Below are 12,184 nucleotides of genomic sequence, written 5' to 3' on the forward strand. Positions count from 1 at the left end.
CACTTAAGTATGGAATTATCAAGTAATTAAGTCTCCAGTACAATGAAAAAGCACAAGGGAACTGAACTGAGCTTTTATATTCAACCTGAAGCATTTTTTCCTACTCAACTTAGATATGAAGCTACGCAATTTTAACAGTACGTTTCCTTTTTGAGTCCCTCCGGACGATCTGCAAACTGCACATTACAAAAGACAAAAAAATACTGTTCCTGATATTCAGTAACAGAAAAGGAAATTATTTTCTTATTGATTATAATGCCCCAGGAGCAACCTAGGTTACTGCAAAGAGATGGAAATAACCCATGCAATTGATATGGAGTGTGACAAGTCACTAAGTCAGTACATTACAGCCCCACCAGCATCACCACCTTACCTCCAGTACTGAGTGGAAGAGGGTGTTTGGTCAGGAAGGTTTGGAGTCTTACTGTCAGTCTGTTCTCAGAAACTGTATTTTCCTACAACAATACATCTTTTAAAAAGTTGATATGCAAAAGGAGTGCAGCAGTGTTATCATCACCATAGATAATTCCTTCGAGCAGTATAAGTAAGTTTTCAGGATAAACCACAGAAAGATCTATGGCTACGATGAAGAATTCATTTGTCTTCTTACTACCACATGTTTGAATGGCTCTAGTTTTATTCTAAGATGACCACTTGATTATGAAGGTTTGAATTTCAGTAAATCACTTGCTATAATTATTAGGGAGCTTAAAGTCTTTACGAGGAAGTAGTGGCATGCAGTAGGTCTTTGAAACTTTTCACTACATGAAGTTGTGGATACTGAAGATCTAAACATGTCCAAAAATCAGTTGCACAAGCTAATGCTGGATGAAAAGTCCATGAAATCAGAAAGGCCTCAAGCCCCACTTGCAGTATTCCAGCACTGTCTGCTCAGAACATCAATTTAGGGAGATCACACTATAGATATCCCTTCCTCCTACATCCTTTCCAACCAAACTTTTACTGGCAGCCATCAGAGATAGGACATTAGCCAGAGCTGTGATGGCCATTTGTATGGGCTGGGCTTTCCAGTATTTTTTTTATTATGGACTGAAAACAATCCTACAGGGGACCTGGGAGCACTGGTGGATGAAAACATGACGTAAACTGGCAATGTGTGCTCGTGGCCCAGAATGTAACATTTTGCAATCAGTGTCTCACTCCTTAAGTGAACAAAAATCTGCAACAATCACTGAAGTGTGAGGTGGTACCTTCTTAGTTTTATTGATGATGTAGCTTGTCCAGATCCAATTGCGTTTTAAATGCCCGTAAAAGCTGGAATCCAGACCTGCAGCTCCTAGCCCATCCCCAGGGATAGTTCCATCATCAACCACTTCTCGGCTGCCTCTAAGAGACAGAGTAACAAAACAGTGATTATTTGGTAAAAGCAGCTGAGAAAGCATTCCCCAAGTCATGTGTGTGCAGAGCTCACCTCTTACCTTCCCTCTGGTTGGGAAAGAAGGGGACAAAAAGCTACCTCCCTCTTTTAACTCTCTTCCAGAAGTAGAGTAACAGCAAGGCTTTTCCATTAAGCATTCATGCCTGATATTTAATGTTTAAAAACGATACTTGAATCACTTTCATTATAGTTAACTAAGTTCCAATGGTCACATCAGACGTAATTGTTATCATTCTTAGCACAGAAATACTGATAGCACCTGCTCAGATGAGAAACTCTCTCAGGACACAAAAGGCTGCTATGAAAATATGGATTCAGTCAAGCTTTTTGTTCATGAAAACATTACGCCATTCATCAGATCCAAAATGTGGTGTTGCAGCTACTTCCAGTCAAAACCCAGATATCCCATTGCAAGAGATTTGTTACCATGTAACATGCTGAAAAGTGGGCTGGTAACGTAAAAACAAGGAACTTATCCATCAAATGGTAATCAGTGACACAAGCATGAAGCAGACATACGTGGTGTATTCCAACATTGCACATTTCCGTTCCAGATTGTGCTTATCCACTGCTGACTGCTGCTCCATTGCTAGTGCAGCCTCCTCCTCCTGAGGATTGCTTCTCTTTGACCGAGGGCAGCGGACAACTCCTACACAACACACAAATGGTTTGGACTATCAGGATGAGGAGTTAGGCTTCAATCTAACTTTAATCCGCTCTGCTATGGCAAAGTACTGCTCTGACTGATGGCCCAAACTGCACTCATGTCTGAACTGCTTCTCAGTAACACCTGCCACCTCCTTGCAGTCCATGGTTAGCACCCCGTGGTGCTAACTCTGAGTACAAAGCACTAAACTAACTCAGTGTCAGCAGGAGCACAATCTCATCCCTCCATTATGTTTATGTTACACCTGCTGTAGCTGTATGTCCTATTGAAAAAGGACCAAACACGAAAACAAACTGAAAAAGCAAGGTGTAAAACTCCCTTTGCTTCCCAGCTCACTCAGGCTGTTTGCTTGAAGGTTTAGCAACACATTTATAATCAAGAGAAAATTCTGTTTGAACTAGTGGAGGATTATGGCTACTGTTTTCAAAAAGGGTTTTTTCTTTTTACAGCTGGACTGAAATCTAACAGGGCTGTTATCACATTTGTTACTTCTAATATAACTGCAATAATTTTTCCTCTAACGTTGCTCTGAAAATATTAAGTGTAGAGTTTGTAGTTCTCAACTTTCACAGAGTTAAAAGGACAGAACTCCAAGTTCCAGCTTTTTTTGGTGCAGCAGGGGAGCAGCCATGAGAGCAAAACACTGGCAGTTACAAAACAGAGCCTGCATTAAGTTTAAGGAAAAATAGAGCAATCGTGGTATAAACAGAATAAACAGCAAAGGTGGTAAGAAGGTACAGTAATATCATACCCAATGGTGTGTTAAGGCAGACACACTGCAGATCAAACCAAAAGTTCTCCACGTCCTGCATGGTGTTGAGGACATACAAACGTCTCTCAAACGGGCGGCTGCTCTGAGCCAAGTTATAGTGGGGGTCACAGATTGTGGTATCAACAATCACAGCGTTTCTCTTCATATACACAAACACCTGGTAAATACAGTGTGTTTCAGGCAGATGGAGATCAATGAAATAGCATAACTTACAGAACACAGCTTTTAATACAGTATAGGAATTAGGAATGAACCAGAATTATCTCAGCCTTTGCTGTTTTGAGCCAATACTCCAATACTGTTTAAAGACACCAACGTCCACTGTATTGCATTCTATTTCCAAACCTCCTGTACTAATGATCCAGGAATTTCTCTTGCAGTCTTAGAATGATTTCTTTTCCCCCTTGTGCATGGGACTATTCCAGGTTTCCACAGAGAGTGACTACTTCCTACAACATCTCATTTGGAGGCGTATTTATCTATCTTATAAAATGTACATAGGGACTGCCTCTGCCTTTGCATGTGCTCTTTATTTACAAAAAGGATGCTCACGAATGTCATTTTATTATGATAAAGGACTTTATTCTGTGTGTTAGGCATCCAACACCTTAATGAACAAGAATGTGGCACGCTCATTTCTCATAAAATGCTGCCAGTCTGCAAACTGCCAAGCCATTATTTACTGCAACTTTCAGCATTATACATCTGAACAGTATCTTTCCAAAGAAAGTCAAAACAGCCAGAGAAAAAGCAACCTAAAATACGCTGAACTGAAGGTCTGCATGTATGTCTGAAACGTCAGTAGGTATCTACAATCCCCCAAATCTCGTTCCATTGAGCCAATATCATTAATGGTTAAATTTTCAGAAGATTACCTGATCTTTCTCTTGAAACTTCTCTGTTGGGCCGAACTGTATCAGCCCCATATAGCACAACCGTTGGAGGTTTTCTACCACTGAAAAGATGTACCTCCTGCAGCAACATTAGAAGCATTGCAATTAGCATTCATGAAGACAGAAATGATACCAGAAAACATGCAATTTCCAGACAGCAACCTCAAGTTTCAGGAGAGCAGCTGCTTTTCTGAAACACCAGGTTTTAGAGTTTCTGAAGCCGTATTTTCTCCGAGTTGTCAGTTCACAGAAAACTTGGAAAGCAGAAAGGTTACAGTTACAGGCCTTAGCTGAAGACAAGTTGATACTATCCAATACTATTCACTCCCAGGTGACATGCCTGCAGATTTGGAAACACTGCACAAGTCTCCCACCATCCAAATCCATGCCTTTGGCCATGATTTCCTCAGGAAACTGATGTTTCCAACCTTAATGGTTCTGTGTGATTCTGATTTTGTGTTAACAAATATGCATTGAAACTAACAGCGCTATTAATTCCATGTACCTAAATGAGTTTCCTTTAATGCTGCTTCCCCTTTACATCTGCAACCTCACCTCTATTTCTGAACCTTCTAGATGAGGAATGGCAAACAATGGCAGACATGCCAGTCAGAGCACATGAGCAGAAACTGAATGCTACCTACGAGAGGCATGAGCTAAGTAATGTGGCACCTTTTAAAAGATTTATGAAGGACAGCATCGTTTAGACTCTATTAAATTCTGAATTTCATAGCAGTGAGGAGTGTGTTTTGAACAGAAATAACATCCTGCTGATGAGTTATGAAGGACAGTGCCTCCCAGTTCTCAAACACTGCCTGACAGCATGCATGAATGCCATTTATTAGTTTCTTATTACCTTCCATTTGGGAGAGAAAAATAGTTTGGCACGCTACCCTTAGAAGATTGATGATCCTTGTCTTGGGTAACAAAGTTCTCTTTGACACAAACAGGAAATAACTGAGAAAACTGTCAACCACTTGTTTCCTCCCTAGAGGCATTTTCTTTGACTCCCCTGCTCACCTTTTGTAGAGAAGCTGCTGTCGGACTGACCTTGGCAGAAATCTGATCAGTGTGTGCTTTTTTACTGGATCATTTAAAAAGTCTTCCAGACCATCAACCTAAAATTATTTGTTAGTTAATCAAAATACGAAATATAATTGCATTTTAAAGTATCAAGCTTTGATATCATCAGAGCTGTTGATTCAAATATTGTTTACACAAAGGTTACTGCTTTTGTGAAATGGTTAAACGTGATCCATGCGAGTCTGTCAGATGGGAGATTCAGGTCACAGAAAGCTCTCTGTAAAATACAAGTTTCAGAATGTGCAGTGTTACACAGCTATACGTATTTCTCACACAGCTGTTTGAACAGCTAGCTTTTTTGGAAAAGAGACTATCAAGAATTAAAATCTCTACTTTCCACTTCCTAGTTTTGTTAAACAGCCAAGACAATACCTGTTACTGCTCATAGGAACAGCTGAATTGTCAGACTTGAAATTAAACCAATTACGAAAGAACAAAACAATAAAGCACTGTACCTTGTAGCTCACTTGCACTATCTGAACAAAGAGTGAGAGAGGCAAGCAGAGAAGAATGTCACTGACAAGAGCCCATCCAAATCCAAACTCTCTGTGAACTGGCAGAGGAGGGACGTAGCGCATCCATGACGTGTCATCCACATACACTGGGAACGAGACAACTGGCTTAGATTCAGATAGCATGAACACAATTCTTACTGGAATTGGAACTGGAAATTTTATTGGTAGAAATCTTTTGGCAGTTCATTGTTTAGTTATCTGAAAATTCCCAACTTCATGGATTTTTTTCATCCTTTTTTGAAGTGGACTTTTATATTTTTCAGTGTTGGGAAGGACTCTTGAAAAGCATATTTAAGCCTATTAACAGTAAGTCTGCTCTTGTTTCTTTGCTTACAGACACTTTAGAGGATGCCTGAAAGCTGCTAGTACAATAAATTCCCAATATAATCTGTTCCAATGCTTAACTATCCTGTAATTATATTAAAAACCTAAATATCCCATCCAATTCTTATTCTTCTCTAGTAGTATGAAGAACAGTTTATCAACCAACTCCAATACCTGTTTTCCCTTTAGAAGGCATGCATACTGTATGACAATTTCTTTTTATATGAGAAACAAAAGGTGGCAACATACTGTACATTAGTATAAGCACAAATTATGCAACTGTGGCCTCAGTGTGGACCTAATAAAACAAAATCTAAACCATTTCTCCAAATTAAGACAATTTGGAATTCAAAACCTGGAAGTTAGAAATAGCAAACCTTCCAGCTTGTTGTCATCCATAATTTAAGCCTATTTTATTTTGTTATGTAAGTCATTAAGAAATAAAGTAGAGCTCTTGCTCTTTGATGATATCCTTTTCAACTTGAGAACAAGTCATTAATCTCTCTCAGTACTTTTCCCAAGCAATTGTGTTCCTACCTTCATGTGTTGCCACTGAAATCATATTGCCAAATGCTTATGGAAATACTACACTGAACCTTGACAAAGCCACAAGGTAGGCCACTTCTTACCTGTTTGATTAGACAATTCTACTTCTGAGTCCTGTGCAGCAATTTCAGGATTTGTCCCAGTCTTCATGATTTGTACGATTCCATCTGCCTGGGCTTCATTCACACTCGGCCTTTGTTTGCTGCCTTTTTTCTTACCATCACCATTTCTTTTTCGGTCTGTTCCATTTAAAGGATGTCCATAAATTAAGTACCAGAGGAACATGTGGACTATTCTTAAACGGGGCATTTTGGGAAGAAAGCCAAGAAAACGCCCGAGTCCTGGAACTGGGAGGAAAGATCAAGTACCAGAAGAATTAAAAAGTGAATTAAAACAGGAGAAATAGCTACCCCTGCAAAACTGATGTGAGGAAAACTGGAAGGCAATGGGGGAAATCAAAGGCATCTCTACAAGAGAAAGAAAAAACCCAACCACTTCTATCGTAGGAGAGCCCAACATCTGAATTGGATTAATAACAAATAGAAAAATGAAAGATGAGAGCAAACAAAGTTTGCTGTACCTGTAACAGGGTGATAGTTCTTTAGTTGTGTTATGCCCATTTTTTCATCAGTTTTCTCTGCACGACTATTGTTTTCATCTTTGCATAAGCTCTCTTGTGCATCTCCTGACTCAGGAAATGCCTCTTGCCCCAGGTTTTCTTCCTCACCGTGGTCCTGGGATGATGGTGTCTGGGGAACTTTAACCCTGCATTAAAACCATACAGCACTTTGTTAAAACTTAGGTAAGATATGATTGTCTGCTTCAGTTGGAGAGAGATGGCATCACTGCAGGTGGTAGTTAAAAGAAATGCAAGTTTCTTTACAAAAGGAAGGTCTTGAACACTTACACTGGATAAGAGCACTTTGATAGAAAAAGAGGTCCCTTTATGTGCTTATTTGAAAAGATAAACTGGGTGGTGTAATTTAACATGCACAATACTCTGCTCTCTTGATATGAAATTTCTTTTTTTATTTTAATCTTTTCAGACAAAAGGTAAAGGTGATTTTCATTTGAGAATGCATCGACAGATCCTAAATAATGGACTGGAATATCGATTTAGAGAATTAGCCTCCTTATGAGGCTACCCAGTTGGAGTGGAAATGCTAAGTCATGGCTTGAAGCAGTGATTGAGCACCTGGTGGGAAGGCAGGGCCAAGGGAGCTCAGGTGCATTGAGTGCTCTGATTGATCAGAAGGGCTGGAGCCAGGATCCACGCCTTCCCAGCCCTCATTTAAGGGTTGGCAGTGGAGGTGCTGGTCTCTCACTGGAGATCTCTGCATACCTGAGGCCTTGCAAAGGTAATTTTCTTCTTTTGTTTCTGCATCTATGGGTATATTCTGTATTTGGACTTATTCTCATTTGTAGCAGCCTATACTCTGCCACTACTGCTGTTTTCCATCACATCATAGCATTAGAGTCATATTCCTTCTTTTATGCTTTGTGTCCAAAGTCATGAATATTTTATACTCTCTGCCTAAATCCCAAATGAAACAGAGTGGGAATTTCTTCCTCACTGATCTCTACGTTTCCCATATTTCTCTGTCTGTTGTTGCAGCAAGCTCTAAGTTTCCTCTAAATACTGCACCAAGATTATAGGCCTAACTTAGGTCCCAAATCCACTATTAACCATACAGTTAGGAAGCTTAGTGTTGCCCATAGGAAAGCCCCGTCCTCTGCGAAGGGCAAAATTCTGTGCATGATAGCATGCCAAACAAGTCTCTCTAAAATGTAAGCAAAATGAGAATGGAGAAGCCAAGAACTTGGAAGCTAAGACAAGAGATTAGTGTTTAGTTCCTCTTCTTGCCTTTGTCTTTGGGTGATATTCAGCACCTTGCTTCGTCTCTGTGCTTTCATTTCTCTATTATTAAAGAGAAAGCTAATAGTTCTTTTGCTTAATTTGTATTTATTCCCTCTTTATGTTTTTGGAAGCACCAGTTTCTCCTAAAACCACACAAACCATCAATGAAACTTGCCTGCTTGCTGTGCTGGAATTGGAGATCCGGAAACGCACCTGCTCAATGGCACTTCTTACAAGTGGGTCACTAGGACTCACTGAAGGATGAACAACGAACTCTACCTGTTCAAAGAAGAAAACAAGTAAGGGTTATTTATGTTGTTAGCTTTTCTATGTTTCAACTCAGAAGCTTGCTTAAAGTTTCTCATATACTCTTTGTTGTCAAAATGAGATTAAATATAATTGTGCTGTAACCTGACAGTGCAGGGAGAGAAGCAACAGAAGCACTCAGAAGGGAAATGCAGGGACACTGATCTAGGGACTCATCATGATTCACTGCAGTACAATAACTGAAAGTAACCAATAATCTGGTTTTCACAATAGCTTAGTTCGGGACTAAGCTGCCCAAAAGGGCAGCTCACTTCTTGGTTCTTCTACAAAAAGTAAAGTTCTCCTTGTATATTAGACAAAAAGGCCCAAAATGGAAAATAAAAAAGTTATGAGAAAAGCTGCTTCTGTCACCAGGATTTAAGCAGTCACCTTTTTACTAATGCCATCCTGAATGACTGTGGTACGATAGATTCGGAGGAGTCCTTCTTGTGAAAGCTTCTGTACCAATCGGATGATGGATTTCTTACAGCATTTAGTGGAGACACCTTCTTGCTTCTCTTGATCCATGACCATTTTCTGAAGCCTACAAGATACAAAAAACGCAGCACTTTAAGCTGAGAAATACTACAAACTGCCTAGGCAGTTTGCTAGAACTCAGCCTTAATCTGTATTTTCTCTGTTATTAGGCTTATCCTTTTAGATGAACAATGCTATTCTATGCCAGGCTGGATGTGGCTCTGGGCAGCCTGGTCTGGTGGTTGGCAACCCTGCACATAGCAGGGGGGTTGAAATAAGATGATCATTGTGGTCCTTCTCAACCCAGGCCATTCTATGATTCTTATGACAATGCTGTTCTTATGTGAGCCCAGGCACTGGCATACTATGAAAGGAGAAAAAACTGTTAATCTCTAGAATAGTTCCAATCGATCTCAATACAGATTCCTGTTCTATTTATGTGACATACAGCATTTAAAATTTTGCTTGTTTAATGATCTGCAAAGCACTATTATTGCTTCTAAACAGCTGCCTAATTTTTAAGGTTCGGTTTAATTCTAACCTTCCCCGCTGCAGTGTCTGCACCCTTATTGTACATTTCACTATTAGGGAGCCAAAAAGCCAACAAGAGAAAAGGCACACGGGACTGTTTGTGCTACCACAGCCCAGCAGGCCCCAAGCACGCTGCTCTCCATCGCTCACGTGAACAAGCTTTCAATCAGCCGCAGGTTTCGCACAGCTTCCACGATGAGATTTCGGCGCTTCAGCAGCCTGTATGTTTCACGAGATCGCTCAGCTGCTGCAGCCCTGGAACGCTTTTCCTTCTTCTGGTCACACATCTTCTAGTGCACAGCATGGGCACAAAAATATTTCACGTAAGCTATTAAATGTCCTTAGTCTAATGTTGTTTCATCATATAGTAGCATCTCAGCCATTCGGGTTTTGATGGATTTATTTGAGATTGGATTTATTTTCAAAAAGTCAGTTGGGGGATTATCTTTTATTTCCCCTTCACAAGTATGGAGCTAAAGCAGCAAATAAGATTTCCATGCACTTAGATTCACTTTGTCTGCCTATTCTGAGCCAAGCTAATTTGAAAGTTTACCAGCCTAGAGAGCTGGTAATTGCACTGACATAGTATTGAGTCAAAGCCAACATATCCTGTCCCTCAAAAAGGTTTCTTGTCTCATGCTCTTGCTCAGCTGTAAGGCTGTACAGCATCTATGCTGAAGCCCATGTGTTCCTCCTTTAGAGGAGACAAACCAGATAATCTGTGCTACCTGTGTGCACCAGCAGACATTAGGCAATAAGACACATTAAGTCAAATGGGGAATCTGTAGAAACCCATGGAACTAACCCAGAATGGTATTTTAGACATCTCCCTATCTGCTGAGTAGTTTTCTTTCATAATTAACTATAATGCAAGGAAGATACAAATATGCTTTAAAACGAAATTTTAAAAGATAATAAGATCTCAGGATCCATAGAAGAAATCCTATAAACTAATTAAAAATAACCTATAGCTGGTAGTCGTGTGAACATGCAGGACTTTGCTTAGACAGCCATACTAAAAGGAGAACATTAAGACCTGTGATCTTACCTTAGGATCTTCAAGTCTGACCTCCTCAATCACAGCCACATCTCCATCTTCATCAGTGATAGGAGGACAAGTAGAAAGACTGGACTCCTGCTTTACAGTTTCCAGAGCAGAACTCTCCCCTGAAAAGTTGTCTGGGACTTCATCAGGTTCTTCAAGAATTGGAGGGGAAGGCAGCTTCTTCCCTATGGACTTCACAGCTGCTGGCTTCGAGCCTGGTTTAAAAGCAGTCTTGTTATGCTGTCAGTTTCCTCTAAATGTTCAGCTCTCTATAAAAGGCCTTCCCCATTCACATGGGTAACTGTACTTAAACATTCTGCAACATTTTTCATATGCTATTCTACTCTGCTGAAAGCTGTGGTTTGACTGTGAATGACTGCAACTCAGTGTACAAAGCTGTACAAAAGTTGTTTCTTTTTTTTTTAAAAAGTGAACTCTGAAAGTGTGGTCTTCAAATAATTCTCTCCACATAGGGGAGGCCACAAGGGGCCAGATCAGCTTATCCAGAAAGCACTGTCTGAAGAAAGAAGAGTCACAGAGATGCTCAAGTTCTGCCAGAAACCTGAGGGGACCTCTCTGGCCCCAGAGCAGATTTAGTATTGCTCCAGGAACATGCAAAGAGGTAAAATAAGCCACCACATCCTCTTTAAAACATGACCCTAAAAGGCTGGCAGTTTCGCATTAGGATATTCCAAATAACTCAAGAAAAAGATGAAGCAATTAGCTTAGGAAGACATTTTCTTTTTAGAATAAGCTTAGGTGAGTAAGGTTGTGGATCAAATCATCCCAAGATAAGATCTCAGACAAGAAATCAGTATTAGCCCACGTATAGTCATATTACTGGAAGGCTGTATCAAATACATTAGTTTACATACTGATGCAGACTCTATAACTCAATTCCATACTTATTCACTCTATAACTCAATTCCATACTTATTCAACTAAAAAACAAACAAAACATTGCTAAAGGGGAAATATTCTTTTTAAATGTTTAACTAAAAAAGGAAGTTAATTTGCTGGTCTGTCAGCTTCTGTTCTTTTTTCTGCACCTAAGATAGCTGCACATCCAATGGAAAGAAATGATACATTTTAATGAGAGTCATTTCTTCTGAGGAAGAAATGAAACGTTTCAAGAAACGCGAAATCTGTTTAAATCCCTTCTGAAGTCTTCAGAGACTTCAAAAGCTAAAGCTCCACCAAGATGGTTCTCTGATGGGCAGAGGCTGAGTTAGCATCAGGTACTTTGAAAAACAGATTCCGTGACAGAAGCCTTGTCAGCTCATCAGGGAACATCCAAGGCAAATATAAAATTTACCCAAGGTTAATGCTTCTGTGAGCAGCCTAAGCCAACCTGGCTGCTAGCAAGCATGATCTCTGCAGTGTGCTCAGTCTTAGGATACAAAACTGTGTGGCTTTCTCGTAGCCATTTGGAAATTTGTCTGACCCTCTTCAGAATCATTTCAGCTCTTACACCAGCTGAAAAATAACTGAGTATCCAAAGAGTGAGGACCTTGAGCTCATTTCATTGCAGGGAGAAATATACAAGGATAAGGAGAAGCAGTTTTATTTTCCCAGTGATTGGTGATAACCTGAAATGTTGTCACACAGACAGCAGAGGACATTTCAACTCTGAGAATCTCCAGAGATCACCACAACAATAGTATTATAAAATATCATCAGTTTGAGGGGGAAAAAAAACTGCAAAAAAGCACAGAAATACTCAAATAAATATATGGCCAAAAACCTTAACGGAAGCTAATAGCTTTTT

At 39.9% G+C, this 12,184-nt stretch overlaps 1 protein-coding gene across 1 annotated transcript in view; it reads right to left on the minus strand.

The window, feature by feature from the left end:
- The window catches only part of GTF3C1 (general transcription factor IIIC subunit 1), a gene marked incomplete at both ends in the record, with an annotated part of 38,162 nt that overhangs the window by 15,679 nt on the left and 10,299 nt on the right, over nt 1–12,184 (minus strand). Inside the window, 13 exons of the mRNA XM_079542974.1 lie at nt 374–455; nt 1,212–1,347; nt 1,919–2,048; nt 2,818–2,995; nt 3,714–3,810; nt 4,752–4,849; nt 5,270–5,415; nt 6,283–6,546; nt 6,780–6,964; nt 8,233–8,336; nt 8,754–8,907; nt 9,522–9,658; nt 10,420–10,631. Coding sequence (XP_079399100.1) covers nt 374–455; nt 1,212–1,347; nt 1,919–2,048; nt 2,818–2,995; nt 3,714–3,810; nt 4,752–4,849; nt 5,270–5,415; nt 6,283–6,546; nt 6,780–6,964; nt 8,233–8,336; nt 8,754–8,907; nt 9,522–9,658; nt 10,420–10,631 — 1,923 coding nt within the window. The remainder of the gene's footprint in view (nt 1–373; nt 456–1,211; nt 1,348–1,918; nt 2,049–2,817; nt 2,996–3,713; nt 3,811–4,751; nt 4,850–5,269; nt 5,416–6,282; nt 6,547–6,779; nt 6,965–8,232; nt 8,337–8,753; nt 8,908–9,521; nt 9,659–10,419; nt 10,632–12,184) is intronic.

The sequence above is a fragment of the Tetrao urogallus genome (genome assembly GCF_951394365.1).
Source record: "Tetrao urogallus genome assembly, chromosome: 15".
Lineage (NCBI taxonomy): Eukaryota > Metazoa > Chordata > Aves > Galliformes > Phasianidae > Tetrao > Tetrao urogallus.